At 42.9% G+C, this 18309-nt stretch overlaps 1 protein-coding gene across 6 annotated transcripts; it reads left to right on the top strand.

The window, feature by feature from the left end:
* Positions 1-8611: 8611 nt before the first annotated feature.
* LETMD1 (LETM1 domain containing 1) lies at positions 8612-17114 on the top strand. 6 transcript variants are annotated; one of them, XM_059082816.2, is made up of 9 exons: positions 8612-8757; positions 9307-9458; positions 11304-11419; positions 12020-12102; positions 13811-13997; positions 14121-14222; positions 14322-14474; positions 14908-15004; positions 15891-17114. In XM_059082816.2, exons 1-9 carry the CDS (start codon positions 8636-8638, stop codon positions 15959-15961), a joined length of 1083 nt encoding a protein of 360 aa, XP_058938799.1. In that variant the 5' UTR covers positions 8612-8635; the 3' UTR covers positions 15962-17114. The 6 variants fall into 6 exon arrangements, with proteins under 6 accessions (XP_058938799.1, XP_066865391.1, XP_058938802.1 ...); XM_067009290.1 differs by having other exon boundaries at positions 15894-16061; XM_059082817.2 differs by lacking the exon at positions 8612-8757 and having other exon boundaries at positions 9378-9458; positions 11300-11419.
* Positions 17115-18309: the final 1195 nt, after the last annotated feature.

Genomic DNA, 18309 nt, shown 5'->3' on the forward strand with positions numbered 1-18309 from the left:
AATGGTAGCCCCAGAAGTTTCAGAAGACAGAAAAGAACAGGCAAAAATAAACTCCAGGTGAATGAAAGACCTGAAGTTAAAAAACAAAACAAAACCTTCAAAATTATCTGAAAAACAAATAGAATATCCTCATGATCTAATTTCTTAAATCAAATTAAGAAAAAGCAAAAGTATGAAAAATGGACAATTTTGATAAAATTTACTATAACAAATATTAAAATCTCCTACATAAAAGACATCTCAAACAAGGTTAAAATACAAGTGACAGGGAGATGGGGAGAAGGTATCTGCAACATACATGTATATCAGAAAAAGATGGGTATCTGTAAAGGACTCCTACAAACCAACAACAATAAAGAAGAAGAGAAACAACCCTATAAAAAAATGGACAAAAGGTATAAATAGACAATTTCCAGAAGAAGAAATCCAAATAACCAATAATACATAGAAAAACCTACTCTACCTCTCTAGTAATCGGGGAAATGAAAATAAACTGACAATGAGATTCATTTCACATCTACTGGATTAGTAATAACCTGAAAGTCTGACCATTTTAAGTGTTGGTGAGGATGTGGAGAAACTAGGACTCTTATATCCTGTAAAACTGACACAATCACTTTGGAGAGCAACTTGACAATACATATTTACTGAGGTTGAAAATGCACATATCTTTTGACCCAGAAACTCTACTGCCTTACAGCAGTGTTTTTCAATCCATTTAGTAGGTCATGAAATAAATTTATTGGGTCACATCCAGCATTTTACAAAAATGAAATAGAATAGGAAATAGAGTGTATTTAGCAAAAATAGGTATTTTTTTTAAACTTTTATTTCATATATTTACTGGGTCTTGATATAAAATGCATTTCTTATTGTGTTACACTTAAAAAGAAATAAAAACACTGTCTAAGAGAAATTCTCATTAATAAGGACAAGAAGGCATGTTTGAGGATGTTCCCTGTGATGTAGAGTTTGTAATAATGAAACATTGAAAACAAAGTATATGTCTATTAGCAGCAAATAGATAAACAAATTGGAGTGTATTCATGTGATGGAACACCACACAGAAGCTACAATTAATGAACTTGTTCTATATGGATGAATTTTGAAAACAAGTTTGAGGGGAAACAAAACAGAAAAATGTCACACTAAACCAATTATATGAATTTTTAAAACATATAAAAATACTATATCCTATATATATACCACAAGTAGTATATGGTACACATATTTTTTTTTTTTTTTTTTTGCGGTATGCGGGCCTCTCATTGTTGTGGCCTCTCCCATCGCGGAGCACAGGCTCCGGACGCGCAGGCCCAGCGGCCACGGCTCACGGGCCCAGCCGCTCCGCGGCATGTGGGATATTCCCGGACCGGGGCACGAACCCGCGTCCCCTGCATCGGCAGGCGGACTCCCAACCACTGCGCCACCAGGGAAACCCGGTACACATATTTTTTTAAAGTATTAAAAGTGGACTGGTATAAAAGGGATGCCTAAAGGAAGGAAGGGAAATGGAACTTGGGAGGAGAAAATAAGTATGATATTATTTATTCATTTTGGGTGGTGGACACATAGATGAATGTAATAATATTCTTTGTTCTTTTCCTTTAAAAAATTTTTTAACACATAAGGAAAAATAAATGGAATTATAAAGTTTTTAATCTTGCTCTGAGATGCAATAAAATAAAAATTGCATTAACCATTGGTTATTAAAACCCTTTGGGGAATTCCCTGGTGGTCCAGTGGTTAGGACTCTGTGCTTCCACTGCAGGGGACATGGGTTCAGTCCCTGGGTCTGGGAACTAAGAGCCTGCATGCCATGAGGTGTGGCCAAAACAAACAAAAAACTCTTTCATCCCTCGATTTTTTTCAGTACCTTAAGAATAATCTGCACCACATCAGCCTGTCAAACTCAGTAAATTAGTACCTAGAGGTGGCAAATCACTATGTTTATTATCTGTACTAGCAAAAGAGATTTATCTTTCCCTGAAGCTTCAGTCTTTGCTCTTCACACATGCTGTTCCCTCTTCTCAGAAAGCCCTTTTCCTCTATTGTCTGCCAGTCAATCTCCTCCATCATCTAGTTCAGACCTGACTTCTCTTCATGGTGAAGCCAGAGGCTGAGACCTATCTTTGGCTGTGGGTACAAGGCCACGCACCTTCCCAGGCCTCTCCTAGATACTCTCGCAGTTTCCCTCCCCCCACAGGAAAGTCTGAGGTCGACACTGAATTGGATATCCTTGAGCAACAGGCGTTAAGCAGTTTGGGACATGGAGATTAACATCTAAAATGAAAGGGGTGGGCCAGAGGCTAACCATATTCACTGCATATGGTTTTCAACATATGAGCTCTATAAATATACATGCAGAAAAAATTAAGTAGATGCCCTTCTTTTCTCTCCCTTCCCTTCATCAACTCCTGGGGATGAGCTTCTCCTCCTCTTTCTCAAAAAAGAAAGTCTTCATGGATGACCCCACCACCACCAGAATTTAATTTACTACTCCTTCCTTTAACTTTCACTGTACCTTGACATTTCTCTGTTATAACATCTATCACATTAGAGCACAATTATTTTTGAATGTCGATTATCTCTACTAATCCTCTGGGTTTTTTGAAGGAAAGGCCTGCCTCATATTTGCCTTTATTTTCCTGGAACCTAGCAGAATGGCTGCAGAGCAGGCCCTCAATGTTTGCTGAATGAATAGCAAATGCTGATGACAAGCTAAACGACGCATAGGTTTGGGAAGCTCAAACTGAATCCCACTTATTGTACCACAAAACTGGAACCACTTAAAGATGGTCATCATTTGGGGGCAGTCTGATGGTTTCTATCTCTTCTCCAGACCCTTGTAATAACCTTACTGGTATCCTTAACCTCCCATCTTTTCCCACTCTTATACATCCTGGAGGACACTTCTCCAGGCTAATTTTTACAAAACATCCTTTTCACCTTGTCACTCCCTTGGGCAAAATGCATTATGATTCCCTAATACCTTTCAAATCAAATCCAAATCCCTAATCTTCACACATAAGTCTGCCCAAGCATCCTCCCTTGCTCTAGTATTCCAAATGTATCTCCCAATCATTTTATTTTATTTTAATATGTTCCTTATCAATGAATACTGTATCCTTTTTTTAATTGGAGTATAATTTCTTTACAATGTTGTGTTAGTTTTTGCTGTAGAACAACGTGAAAAAGCTATATGTATAAATATTTATCCCTTCCCTCTCGAGCCTCCCTCCCACCCCCTCTCCCAATCACTCTATAATGTGAAATATACTGGGGCTGGAATCTATCTGTCTGACCTCTGAGTTATTCCAATCAATAAGAACAATGCCTGGCCTGGGGGTGATGCTCAATAATTGTGGAATTAATGAATAAACAGACTATTTCTAAAATATAACCATTTGTTTCAGCCAAGCTAGTTTTCTTTTTGTTCTCTGCAAGCTCTTATCAGCCCATCTTTGTGTCTGCTAATACTTAATAAACAACACCTAATAAAACATACTGCACATTTTAATATATGTGCCCAAATATAATGCAACCCTGTTTCCCCAAAGAGAACTAAAAAAATAGTTTTTGGTCAACCTGATATACATGAGATAGTCAAACGGCTACTTTAAATAGTTACTAATTTAGTGAATATTTAAGTCTAATACTATTTAGAAACACATTTTAAATCACTTATAAAATATTTAGATATAATGCTTTTCCACTCAAATTTTATAACAATTTAATTCAAATTATCAGTGCCTTCATCATCATTCAAGTCACTTTTATTGTCAACTTGCTCAATTTGCATATGTCATCCTACATATATCTGAATTGTTTGAGGACAGTTGTTTTTTCCTTTTTAATTCATGCTATGCTTGCATATTCCTGATATCCATAATATAACCTCTGTTACTTTTTTTTTTCTGTTGCTTTTAATATTTATTTGTTTGCACCAGGTCTTAGTCACGGCTCCAGGGCTCCTTAGTTGCAGCAGGCGGGCTCCTTAGTTGTGGCATGCTCACTCTTAGTTGTGGCATGCATGTGGGATCTAGCTCCCTGACCAGGGATTGAACCCTCGCCCCCTCCATTGGGAGCACGGAGTCTTATCCACTGCGCCACCAGGGAAGTCCCTCTGTTACTTTTAAAACGCTTATTTGTAACAATATCTAACACCTAAAACTGTGAGGTCCTAACCCGAGAATATTAATTAAATTTGTGTTAAATTTTTTTCCTTTTCTTTTTTTCTTTTTGCCACACCACCCGGCTTGCACCTTGCAGGGATCTTAGTTACTTTACTTGACCCGGGATTTAACCCAGGCCACAGCAGTGAAAGTGCCAAGTCCTAACCAACGGACCACTAGGAAATTCCCCCTTTTGTCTTTTTAAGTGATTCCATCCAGTGACCTCTATATGCTTGCAGAACTAGCACTGACTGAAGTTATCTCAGGCTGCATTCTCCCAAGCAATACTTTGATTCAAAACAAAATATCATATATTAAAAAAATCAGACATTGTGGACTATAATAGGAGACTTTGTAAGAACACAAAATATAAGGCAACTTCCTGAGGAATTATTTTGAGAGGAAAAACAGTACCTTATATTCAGGTATTAAGGTATTTATTAATTTAATAAATATTTAATGAGCACTGCTTGTGTGCTAGGCACTGTGCTAGGAACTGGAAATACAGTGAGCTTAGAATCTCACAGGGAAGACAGTCATTAAATGTATAATGCCACAGTTAATTAATTATGATCATTTAAGTACTATGAGGGATAAGTTTAGATAGCTACAAGATGAATAACTAGGGAACCTAGGTCTGTGGGGTTAAGAGTCTCCTATACCACGCTGTTTATGTACAATGCAGCAATAATTCATGTGCCCAGTCAGTCTGGGTTTAAATCTTGACTCAAACCTTGAGTAGGTTATTTAACCTCATTTTCCTCATTTATAAAGTGGAACAATAGTATCTACCTTATGAAGTTATAGTGAGGATTAAATGAGTTAATAATACACTTAGAACAATGATGGCACTCAGAACCTGCTCAATAAATGTTAGCTATTGTTACCATTTCAGCTGAAACCTGAAAGACAAGCCAAGAGGAAGGGAAGAAGGAAGAAACTCTAAGCAGAGCAACATGTGCAAAAGTCCAGAGGCATAAGGTTGCCTGGCCTATTCTAGAACGGAAAGGCCAATGTTTCTTAGCATAGAAAGCTAAGGGGGATTCACTTTGTTATAAAGCAGAAACTAACAAACCATTGTAAAGCAATTATACTCCAATAAAGATATTTTTTAAAAAAAGAAAGCTAAGGGGAAAGAGATACCATGAGATGTGAGGTGAGGCTGGTAAGGTAGGCTGAGATCAATTATGCAAGGCCTTGTAGGCCAGGATAAGGAGTCTGAACTTTATCCCCCGAGTCAGAGGAAAGTTGAAAGGTTTTACAATCGCGAGTAACAAGCTTAGATTTGCAACTTCAAAGGCAGTCTCTGGCTACAGCATAGAGAACTGGTTGGAGGGAGGCCAAAATAGATGAAAGGAAAACCAGCAAGGAGCCTACTCTGGTAATCTAGATTAGAGGCTTGTCGCTTAGACTAGGGAAGTGGCACAGAAGAGAGAAGGAAGCTGGATGATTGAAGAAACAGAAGACAGAACCAACAAGGCTTAGTGTATGTATGGTAGGGTGAGAGGGCATGGAGGGAGAGGCCCTAAACAGTATATAAACATTTAAGGAAGAAATGAATGAATTTGTGTTCCTGCCATATTATTTTACCACATGAAATGTCTTCCTTCTACTCCATCCTTCCAGGCAAAATTCCTTCTCATTTCCTCCACAAAACTGTCTGAATGATCTTAGCCCCTTCTTTCTGGGAGTGTTCTAGAATTTTGGAGCTGAACTTCTTTTTGGCCTTAAGAAGCGGCATGTGGAACTTCCACGATGAGGGACTGAACCCGTGCCCCCTGCACTGGAAGTGTGGAGTCTTAACCATTGGACCACCAGGGAAGTCTTAGAACTGAACATTCTTGAGAAATACACTGAGGGCTGTTGAGAGAACTTAGAAATTGTCTGAAGATGGAGATCATGTTTTAGTCAACTTTCTATCCCACCCACTCCCATATACCTAACACTTGTAGAAATCCACCCATTTATTTTTCCTCTGAATACATGAGTGGTTCAAGCATAAACAGTCTATGCTAACATAAAGCTCTGTGACCCATAAAGCATTATACAGATGCGGGAGCTTTCACAACCATTTTCTTCTCGGGTCTTCACAGAACTCTTATAAAATAGGTACTACTGTAGAGGAAATAATCTCATAACTAAAGTGACATGTCCAGGGCTTCCCTGCTGGTGCAGTAGTTAAAAATCCACCTGCCACGGACAGGAATAAAGACACAGACATAGAGAATGGACTTGAGGACACAGGGAAGCGGAAGGGTAAGCTGGGACGAAGTGAGAGAGTGGCTCCGAACTCAGAAATATTTCCAATTCAGTGTCTATTCTCCAAATTGAGGCAGGACTATGTCCCATTTTAGCACGAAGAGGCAAGAGCCATCGTCGCCAAGTTTCCTGAATTAAAACTGAACAGGACTCTGAGGGGCTCAGGAATACAAATCCCTTCTGTGTCCCCTGTTTCTTGTTTATAGGATATAGACTTCATTCAGCCTCCTTGACCTTCCCTGAATTCCAAAGGGCAGATTCAAACAGTTGCTAATCAGGAAAGGGAGGGGATGCAAAAACAGGGGAGAAACAGTCAAATGGTGGTGCAGCCTTGGGCAGGGTCCTGGCTCCTCCTCAAGGAGTATGCATAACTATATCTTTGAGTTCTTCTGCAGAACCGGGACCCCACCCAGGTGGAGGATGGTAACTTCAGGCTGAGTGCAAGATTCCTAGAGCACCGTCCTGTTACCTCACCGCCAAACAATGAGAAGAAGCCTGTAGCCCTCACCCCAAATTTTGCCTTCCTTTTCTGGGCCCAGCAATGACCATCCTTTTAGGCCTCCTGTTTGGCCCATCTGTTTCAACTGTTTACAAGGTTCATCTCCAACAGGGTCCAACAGTTTCAGACTAAATTTAGCTAAATTTGTTACTACGAGGGTGAATGCTGGTTTCGGCCGCAGAATTTAGATCAATTTAGATCAGGTGGCGAGAGACTTCTACTCTACTAGGCAGGACTACGCCCATTCTCAGCAGAAAGTAGTTACAGAAGAAAAGAGACCTCCTCCCCAATTCCCAAGAAGTATCTTGACTATGAAGTCTCTCAGGGGGGAGTTGTTAGGGGAACCACTGACTGAAACCACCCTCCCTGGCTAGGCAAGATAGTAACCACGTGCATGAGTTATCTTACAACAGGAGGTCCTGGTAAGAAACGTGGAACTAATGAGCTAGAATTCAGAAAAGGTCAAAAGGAGAGAGGAGACGCCAGTCCATATGTCTTACCAACCTTCCAGAATCCTTCTCGCAGGAATACAGCTTGGCTGAGCAATGCCTGCACCACCGGGAAGGCCCCTGAGTCAGAGTGATTGGCCAGAGACAACCCGGAAACTAACCCCATCACCATAAAACCTGAGACTGTGAGCCACCACGTGGCAGAGCAGTTCTCTTGGGTTCCCTTACCCTGCTGCTCTCCACCGGGGTTCTCCTTCCCAATAAAGTCTCTTGCTTTGTCGGCACGGTGTGTCTCCTTGGACAATTCATTTCCGAGTGTTAGACAAGAGCCCACTCTCCCCCTTCCTGCAATACCACTTCTGGGAAATCGTCCCAGTTTCAGATATTAATTAATGTAGTCAAACATGTTTATTGAGCAACTATTAGGTGCCAGGCTTGACACCTAGCGGTGGGGTTAAGGTACAGCAGTGAACAAGGCAAGAAGGTGCTTGCCCTCAGTCTGGTTCAGGGAGCCGGTCAAAAGAAACAAATGTATAAATGATGTGGGTAAGTGCTATAAAAAAAATACACAGGGTGATGGGAGAAAATGTATGTCCCTCTAGTCAGAGACAGCCTCTCAGAAAAGTGACAGTAAGGTTGAGACCCGAGCTTGGTCTTCAGGAGGCACTTACCTTAAGACATTATTCCCACAGACCTACTTTGAAAAACGCCTACAAAACGAAAGAGCGACCTTGGTCCACAGAGGGGCGGCTCCCAGGCATCCAACCTTAGCTGCAAACTTTGACCGGCACTAGAGGGCGCCGCGGGTCCTCCTAACCCCCATGAGGCACCGTGGACACAGGCCCTGCCTAACAGACCTCCGGCACCTGCCGCGCCAAGGCCCCGAAGTCCGCATACGGACAGAGAGCAAGGGCGGTGGCGAAGGCCCTAGAGCATCGCGAGGGGTCACGAAGCCCTCAAAGAGAGGACATTCTCAGGATCACAACCCAACCAAGGGCAGATACTCTCTAGCTTCCTTCGGGACAGCCGGTTTCCGGAGCCTCTAAACCAGGAAGTGCTGGCGGCGTCCAATCCTGGCCCTCCTTCCGAATTGAGCCTTAGCGTCCGCTCCTCTCCCGGGCAGCGCGAGGCGAACGGTCTATTATTACCAATCAGCTCTTAGGAAAGGCGCATGCGTTGTCAAACGAACGCAACGTACGGGAACTTTGACCCGAAGACGACTTACTCTCGTCTGCCCCTCCCTCACTGCGAAGATGGCGGTCTCCAGAGTGTGCTGGGCTCGGGCTGCTTTGTGGGGTTCGGCGGGGCCCTCTGGACCTTATGTCGCCCGGAGGCTGCAGTTTGTTCGCTCTGGCCTGGCCTGTGGGGCCCCTCGGTGAGGGACTTGGAGAGAGAAAAGCATTTTTGACGTTCAGGCTCTTCCACTGTCTCAGTTTTGTTTGCATGCTGTCTCTTAATTCTCAGGGCTCCACGCCCCGGCTCCTGGATTTTTATTCTGCCGCTCAGAATTCTCACCGGGATCCCTGCTAGAGACCTGGCTTCGTGACCCTCTCAATTCTCAGTGCCCCATGTTGTCTGAATTCCCCACGTGTCTTGAGCCTCCCTTTTTCGGCTCAGATTTTACTGCTACCTATCTGGATCTCACCTCTCTGGCTTTAGCCTGCTGCTCAGATTGTCCCTCAGGCCTTCCGCTCTCTCCAGACTCACCACTTCCCCGATATCCATTCTTGCCTGGCCTGTCATCTGCCCTATCTGTTTTTCTCAGTCTGACTGCTTATCTCTCCATGATCTCAAGATCTTTGGATTTCAGAAGTTTCAGGTCTTAGCATACATTGTCTGAAGCAGATGTTTTACATTATGGACCCCAGGCGTGAAGGAGCTTCCAGGGCTGGTTCCCAGATAGTCTCTTTCATCTTCCTTGTAGGTCTTCAAAGCTTCACCTTTCTCCAAAGGCAGATGTGAAGAGCTTGATCTCTTATGTGGTGACCAAGGCAAAAGTGATTAATGGGAAATACCATCGTTTCTTGGGTCGTCATTTCCCCCGCTTCTATGTCCTGTATACAATCTTCATGAAAGGTAAAGACAAAACTAAAATAAAAATCCATTGAATCAGCTCTTGGGCAGTGTCGGAGAGTTAGAATAAGTAAGATCACTTGCAGGCTCTGCGATGGGGGTGTAAGCTGGTATGTCTTCTGTTTCATAAATGCTTCAGCATTAAACTATTTCTTATAAGTTAGCCCTTCTTGATGTTTCTAGAAAGGTATGTTGAGAAACAACTTCTGACAACACCCGGGAAGATTATAGGTATTTTTGCACTTTTCTTAACCACACATCTGACTACAGTAGAAATTATTTGTCGTGCACAAGGGCAGAGATCTATAGCTGCACAGACCTGCCCTGTGATTTACCAGTTGACTTGGCTTGTAAGAAAATGTGGTCTAATGTTTGTCACAGATCTCTCCTGGGTAGCACGTTGCGGAAACAGCACTACGCGTACTTGGTTTCTGAATGTTTTGGTTCAGATCAGAGCTCTGCTAGTTACTAGGAGATGGTACAGTGTCAAGTGTCCACTCTGGAGCCTGACTGCCTGGGTTCAAATCCCATCTAGTCACTAGCTGTGTGAGTGGACTTGTTACTTAACCTCTCTGTTCTTTGGTTTTCCCATCTGTAAAATAAGGGTAGTAATAGAACCTACCAATTGACTGCATGGCTATGAAGATTAAATAAATCATACATGTAAAGTCCTTAGGACCTGATTCATAGTAAGTGCTCAATAAGTGTAGCTATAACTATTATACTCTATACTTTTTTTTATCATAACACCAATTACAGTAAACTCCCACATTGTCAGCTGTGAATATTATCATAATTATTACTAGCTTCATGTACTTGCAAAAGCTGTAAAGTGGAGATAAGAATGGCTGCTTTGTCTGCTCCCCGATTTATAACTAGAATCAAGTGAAAAAAAGAGTCTGAAAGCATTTTGGTTGTTTGTGTTTAAGCCTTTTATTATAGAAAATTTCAAACATAACACAGAAGTAGAGTAATACAGTGAACTTCCATATTCTCAACTCACTTCAACAATTATTGACTCACGGCCACCAGTCTTATATCATTTATACGTTGGCTTTCTCCTGTATTATTTTGAAGCCAACCTAGACATTATACCATTTCATTCATAAATTAGAAAGCATTTTTATAAACTAAAGTTCTAGATCAGTGTAAGGATTATCTTGGAATGAAGAGAAAATGCAATCTTACAAATATGTTGAATTCCAGTAATTATAAAAGTGTTCTAGAAAGGAGATAAGTTAATATCTGGTTGAGATATACAAAGGGTTAATTGAGCAAGACTTCCTGAGGTTAAAGAGCTTTGAATTTTTATTTTTAAAAGGGAATGAGTGGGCTTCCCTGGTGGTGCAGTGGTTGAGAGTCCACCTGCCGATGCAGGGGACACGGGTTCGTGCCCAGGTCCGGGAAGATCCCGCATGCCACGGAGTGGCTGGGCCTGTGAGCCATGGCTGCTGAGCCTGCGCGTCCGGAGCCTGTGCTCCACAACGGGAGAGGCCACAGCGGTGAGAGGCCCGCATACCAGGGGGAAAAAAAAAAAAAAAAAAAAGAGAGTGAGTAATGAACCAGAAGAGGGAGACCATTCCCTGGTAGATCACAGAACGTCAGCTTGGCAGGAAGAGAGTTGATATGCTGGGGGCAGTGGGGTGGAAGGGGGCAGAGGGGAGAAGGATAAGAAACGAAATATAGGTCAGCCTCACAAGAGTTTCAAGTGACCTAGTTTAAAGCTTTGATTTAGAGCAGCATTGGGGAGGGAGGGACAAGTGTGTGTTGTGGGTGAACATGGAACAAAAGGCTGTGGTAATCAGATTGGGATAACATCACACTCTGTCCTCTACTTTAATGAGGTAGGATTGCAGATGTTATGGGCTGATGCCAAAAAGGCTAGAAGAATAAAGACAAATATGTGGAAGCACAATATAAAGTTTCATCAACTTTCATACCGGGAGATGGAGCATTTGAGACAGGTATGCGCCAAGGGCAGATATCCAGAAGTTCACAGTGATAGAATTAAAGTTAACCCAGAACTCAAGTCTTTTCGTTCCTATTTTCTTCACCACTGACCAAGTTGTTGCCCCTTGCCATGAGATCAGATCATTTGTCAGAATCAGTTCATTCAGAGTTGTGAGCCTCCATAGCAGAGCTCCGTAGAGTTTCTGGAACACTTTCTGAATAAAAGTTGTGAACAGTAAAGTCCAGTTTGTTTCTGAACATATGAAAATCTGCAAGGAAGTATCCAAAGGCAGCAGGAAAGTAGTATTTGGTGGTAACTTGATGGTAGTTTTGAAGCTGAGAGTAAGAATCTAGGACCATTCTGCAGATCAGGAAGAATTTACTTAGGGATTTGGTATACTGTCAGGCCCTGTACTAGACATTGTTTGGGATACAAAAGTAAACAGATCAGGGCTCCTGTCCTTAAGGAACTTACCAACTAGAGGTAGATAGAAATAACCTTGATCCTTACCTGGGCTCTAATAGAAGTTTACTGCACAGTGGGGTGGAGGGATTGTCCATTGTACTAAAAACTTACTTGGGTTAAAACTGCATCTGTGTTTATTTCTGCTTAGTTCCGTCGAGACGTCACCAAGTGTCTTTTCCTAGGTATTCTTTCCATTCCACCCTTTGCCAACTACCTGGTCTTCTTGCTAATGTGAGTACAGAGTTCTGTCTCTCCGGCATACTGAAGATATGTAGATTTTTTTTAAATTACAAATTAAGAACTTTCCATTTCAGAAGTTAGACAGAGGTTATCAAACTTCTGCTCCAATTTTCTCATTAGCCCAAGGTTCATAAAAGCCACCTGGGTTATTGCGACGGCTGTAGGAGTAGGTGGCCTGGCTTCTCCCTGTCTCTTAGCTGCTCCTGTGTGATGTGAAATAAGATAATGATCTTTTCCATCATCCCTAGAGGCAGCAACCCACTCTCTTAGAGGCATAGCAACTTGGGACAGATTTTTTTCTTCAGGAGAAAAATGCATTTCCTGTTCTGATAATACAAATCTTTATTACTTTACCTTATATCTGAAGATGACAGTTTTAAATTATGACCTTGCATGTTGTTCTAGTTGTCTGTTTTTGTATAACAAACAACCTCAAAGCTTAATAGCTTAAAACAACCACCATTTTCATGATTTTATGGGGCAGGAATTTGGGCAGAGCTCAGGTGGGTGAAAAATTTTTCTCCCGTGTCCCTCAGTGATAGTTAAAAGTGGTGAATGGACTAGTCTGGACAGTCTAAGGTCACTCTTAGGTCTGGTGCCTTAGCCGGGATGGCTTTGGAAGACTGGAACTGTCTACTAGGGTGCCTGCATATGGCCTCTGTAATATGGTGGCTTCAGGGCAGCGGGACTTCTTACATGGCAGCTTAGGGCTCCAAGAATGAGTGTTCCAGCAAATAAGAATCTGCATGGGGCTTCCCTGGTGCCACAGTGGTTAAGAATCCGCCTGCCAGTGCAGGGGACACGGGTTCAAGCCCTAGTATGGGAAGATCCCACATGCCGCGGAGCAACTAAGCCTGTGCACCACAACTACGGAGCCTGCGCTCTAGAGCCCGCGAGCCACAACTGCCAAGCCCATATGCTGCAACTACTGAAGCCCATGCGCCTAGAGCCCATGCTCTGCAACAGGAGAAGCCCCTGCAATGAGAAGCCTGCACGCCACAACGAAGAGTAGCCCCTGCTCGCCGCAACTAGAGAAAGCCTGCGTGCAGCAACGATGACCCAACACAGCCAAAAATAAAATTAATTAATTATTTTTAAAAAGTTTCAAGAAACTTAAAAAAAGAGAGAGAATCTGCATGGCCTTTTTATAACCTAGCCTTGGAAGTCACAAAGACTTCTGCTCTATTCTGTTGGTTGATGCACTCACCCAGATTTTTAAAACCAGAGACACAGACCTCACTTCTCAATAAGAGGAGTGCCAGGGAATTTGTGACCATGTTTTAAAACCACCACCTGTATAGAGAACTGAATTAGAGGAATTCCATTTTGTATACACATAGGGACTATGAACAGTTCGAGGTTGTCAACATCACATACAAAGTCCAGCTCTGTCTGCAGCTTTGTCCAAAATATGTTCATCACATGCTTTGATTCAAAAGGAGTCATTTATCTGATCGCTGCGTACAAGGCTGTTCCCTTACTGCTTCCTTTTACATAACCTCAGTTATGTTGCTTGAAATTGGGCTTCAGTGTATCTTTAAACCTTGGTCTGACACTCATTTACAGGAAAGAACAGTAAGGTAGGGAAATAGTGTTTCCATCTCTTCCTCCAAGCATTCATGTCTGCTAAATGCTTTCTTAGCTCACTTTGAAAGATGCCAGTTTCAGCAAGTGACTTTGTGATTCCTTTTCTTTTCAGGTACCTGTTTCCTAGGCAACTGCTGATCCAACATTTCTGGACCCCAAAGCAACAAATTGATTTCTTAGATATCTATCATGCTCTCCGGAAGCAGTCCCACCCAGAAATTCTTTGTTATTTAGAAAAGGTTATCCCTCTCATTTCTGATTCAGGACTCCAGTGGCATATGACAGAATTGTGCACCAAGGTATTCCTCCAATTAACACTTCCTGCAAACCAGGAATCTTGTTAGATCCAGCGTGCACTAAAACTGGGTAAGAAGGCTAGTCTGGACCTTCCTAACATCTGCCCATCTCTTGCCTCTCCCAAGATGCAACGTGGTACCCACCCAGCAATACATGATATCCTGGCTCTGAGAGAGTGTTTCTCTAACCATCCTCTGGGCATGAACCATCTCCATGCTTTGCAGATGGTGAGCACTGAGACTTTCTGTATTCCATGGCCTCACCTCGCTTCAGGTCTTACTTGCAGTAACACCGAGTTGACTTTCTCCCCCTATATTGTGTCACAGAAAGCCTTGAGCCGAGCAATGCTTCTCACACCTTATCTGCCTCCTGTCTTGTTGAGATACCGTTTAAAGACTCATACCACTGTGATTCACCAGCTGGACAAGGCTTTGGCAAAGTTGGGGATTGGTCAGCTGACTGCCCAGGAGGTGAAGTCGGTAAGCGCTTGATTGCAATATCAACCTGCAGTCCTTGGTGGGCTTCTGAGCTCACGGGGCTGGGAGCTTCCAAGGAGCTCCTTGTCTTGCTTGTTAAAGCAGAGCCCAGGTTCTTTATTCTTTCACCTCATTTCTATGTCTTTTTTTCTGAGTGAACTTAACTAGTGGGAAGGAGTTGCCCACAGTAATTTTGGTTTATGTATGTTTTCTTCTGGCCCTTCAAAAAGCAAGGACACTACACTTTAGATCTGTTGTTTTAGATTTGCTTCTCATCCTGTCCATCAGAGTTCATGTTGCCATGGTGAAAGGTTTCTTGTGGGGATGAGGTTTTTTAACTTACTTAAAGAGGATTTGGGATTCTCTGTGGGTTTATATTTCCTTGGCATACTTGCTCTGTGATAATTAAGGATTGTTTCTCTTCTGATCTATCTAGGCTTGTTATCTTCGTGGCCTGAATTCCACCCATATTGCTGAAGAGAGGTGTCGAACTTGGCTGGGAGAATGGCTGCAGCTTTCCTGCAGCCTGAAAGGTGAGACAAATGCCTGTGGTTATGCCACTAATATCCAAGTCATTTTTGTATTTTATTCTGAGGTTTTATTTGGGAGTTAATTATTAAGTAGCGTGAGACCCTTATCTAAAACATATGTCTAATTGAAAGGGCGCAGACTCACTTTCCTACAGGGGCTAGGCAGGTAATGAAGTAGACTGTGCAAGACAAGAGGGAGGACTAGGGATTGTGGGAACCTGAGCGTGAAGCAGGGTTGCCCAACGTTGGCACTACTGATGCTTTGCTGTGGAGGCTGTCACGTGCATTTTAAGACGATACAGCAGGCATCCCTGACCTCTGTCCACTAGATGACAGTAGCACCCCCTCACCCAGTTCTGACAACCAGAATTGTCTCCAGACGTTGCCATGTAACTCGGGGAGAAGCGCCAGTCCCAAGGCATTCAGATTCAGAATGAAAACACTCAATTGCCTAAACAAAAAGTATCTGTGGGTGGGTATTAGACCTGTGGGTCTCCTGTTTGGAACCTTTGGCTAGGCCTTGATATCTTCTAAGCCTCTGAACATCAGGATAGGCCTACTAATCTCCTTGGGGCTGAGAAATGTCCCTCGAGGACCAGCTTCTACCGGAAAATTCCAAAGGGTGACAGTGGGGTTTAGTACCATTACCATCTCTGAATTTTCTCCTGCCATCACATGAGAATCAAGTAGATATAGATATTTGCTGGAAGGAAAGACAGTGTACATGCAGGGACTAGAATGAAGCAGGGGAGCTTTGAGAACAGTGGCCTCTTAATGTCACACCTCCCTGCACTTGGCTTTCTGCCTCTGGTGTCAAGCCCTGCATAACAAGGTAACTGGAAGGCAGACTCTTCCCTGGCCAAACCATTAACGTTGATGTTGTTTTCAGAAGCTGAGCTGTCCCTCTTGCTACACAATGTGGTCCTGCTTTCCATCAACTACATTGGGACAAGGCACTGAGCCGACAAGGAGCGGGTAGCATTGTCCTGCATGCAGTCACATAGTCCAGCAGCGTGGGACCAAACAGCACTTGTCAGCAAAGAGTGTGTGCCCTGTTAGGCGTGTGCAAGGCAGAGGAGCAGGTGCCCGTGTGGCAGCTGGAACTGAAAGAAACCCTCCTACCGGGGCGGCCCACGAGAGGTGTCATCCCAACTTCCTGAGAGTTCGCTGGAGCTGGCAGCAGCTTTTGTACTGGGCTTTTACTATGGTGGTTTTTTTTTTTTTTTTTTTTTTTTTTTGTGATACGCGGGCCTCTCACTGTCGTGGCCTCTCCCGTTGAGGAGCACAGGCTCCGGACACGCAGGCCCAGCGGCCATGGCTCACGGGCCCAGCCGCTCCGCGGCACGTGGGATCCTCCCGGACCGGGGCACGAACCCGTGACCCCTGCATCGGCAGGCGGACTCTCAACCACTGCGCCACCAGGGAAGCCCTACTATGGTGTTTTAAGTTCGGATCCCAGGAAGTGAGCTTTTGCCCCAGGTGGGAATCCTCATTTGGCCTAGGACTTACCCACGGCCACATTCGTTACAGCTGTTTTTGTTCAAGACAGTTTCTGGCTGATGAGGGGAACAGCACTACTTAAACTGGAGCCCTTATATCCGTGCATGTACTTTGAAGCCCCTGTCAGCACTTTGATATGACCAAAAATAGGGATTTTTATTTTTTGTTCCCCTCACAGGTCTAACCACTTCCCTTTTTTTCAAATCCTTTGAGCACCTTAACTTTTTTTGGTTGTTGTTAAGTAAATAACTTATGGGAACATTCTAATGGAAAGATAAAAGGAAATACAAGCACTTCTTGACTCAAGTGTTTATAGCCTTCCCCTCCCTCTCTTAATTTCTGGACTGGGCTACAGCCCCTGTGGATCTAAACGCTTTGCTACTTCCACTGTGTTGCAGCGATCCAACTGTAGCTGACAGTGGCTGCCTTCTTTGGGCTGTGGATCAATCCTGTAAGGTACTAATTACTGCCCAGCCCCGGAGACCAGGAGAGGTCTACTTTGAGATAGTAAGTTGGGTTCAGCTTTTGTCTGTGTGTATCAGTGACCTGTAGTAACTTATTGTAAATGCATGAAGCACTGTTTTTAAGCTCAAGTAAAGACTGCCTGAAACCAGTTGCTGGAAATTACTTATGCATACCCTAATCATTTTACTAAGGCTCCTTTTACAAGACTGACTGACATAAGCTAACTAATGGCGAGGTAACTGGTTGGAATAGAACCTTCTGATGGGATGGAAATGACAAAGGAGCTAATTTGAAGTTGATCCTCTTGCTGGATTTTAAGATGGTAACCAGGAATAGAGAATTTCATATATATAAGGTAATGGAATTACAAAGTGGGCCCCAAGAGTAGGGGCTGAGGTGGGAAAAGCTCCAGCAGGGCAGATCAAGGCCTGCTTCAGCTGAAAAGGTATGTTAGGGCATATGATGCAAGTCAAGCTCTTGATGCTCCAAAGAATGTTCTATTTTTCCACCATAAAACATTCCTATTGTTAACATTAATCCTTAACTGACCTAACTGGTTTTATATACAATGCTAGAGAAGCATCTTTTCTCTAACAAGTAACTGACTTGTGGTCTGCCAAGATAAAGAATAACACACCATTCTTTTGAATATTTCTTTAATATTACATTTAAATATTCTCTTTAAATACAGCATTATCACAATGTAAAGGACCTAAAAGGCAAAAAAAAAAAAATTTTTTTTTCAGAGAACCAGACAAGCTTTGGATTCACATTGAAAATACTACCTGTGTACAGTATGTGAGAAAGGAAATTGGAAAATAATTAAGCGTTGTAATAATGAATAATTTTTTATCTAGGCCTAGACTAAGCGGGACTGAAGCTCTCTGCCTCTGTGATCAGAGGCCTAGCCTTTCTAGCAACCATGAACTATAATTCTGTCCAACTCAGGTAGCACCAGAAACGAGATGGATCAGGTTTGTAGAAGAGGCCCTTTGCCTGACAAGACAGTTAATGCTAAACGTTAATATTTAGCATTTAAAAGCTTGGGATAGGTGAGTCAGAATTGCAGAGTTAATGAAGGGATGGACTTACATTAAGAAACCAGTTTTTCAGAAAAATCAAATTATCTTGGAGGTTGGCAGAGTCTAGTTACACGCAAATTGTTGGTTTGATCCCAAATGCGTGTCTTACTGAACAGGTGAAATCCACTCCCTAGCTTAGGCTGGAGCCTTCCTAAGGAGGGAATGTATAACGCTCACCTTCACCTTCCAACACAAACTTCTAGATTTTTCTCCAGTCAAATTCCCAATTAAACTTCAGTCTTATATCTGAGGGGACCAGTC

This window comes from Kogia breviceps, chromosome 12 (assembly GCF_026419965.1).
Source record: "Kogia breviceps isolate mKogBre1 chromosome 12, mKogBre1 haplotype 1, whole genome shotgun sequence".
Taxonomy (NCBI): Eukaryota; Metazoa; Chordata; class Mammalia; order Artiodactyla; family Physeteridae; genus Kogia; species Kogia breviceps.

Coding starts and splice junctions, on each gene's coding strand:
- LETMD1 (XM_059082816.2), top strand. CDS start 8,636: ATGGCGGTCTCCAGAGTGTGCTGGGCTCGGGCTGCTTTGTGGGGTTCG. Junction 13,998..14,120: donor TGACAGAATTGTGCACCAAG/GTATTCCTCCAA, acceptor GCCTCTCCCAAG/ATGCAACGTGGTACCCACCC. Junction 14,223..14,321: donor ATCTCCATGCTTTGCAGATG/GTGAGCACTGAG, acceptor ATTGTGTCACAG/AAAGCCTTGAGCCGAGCAAT.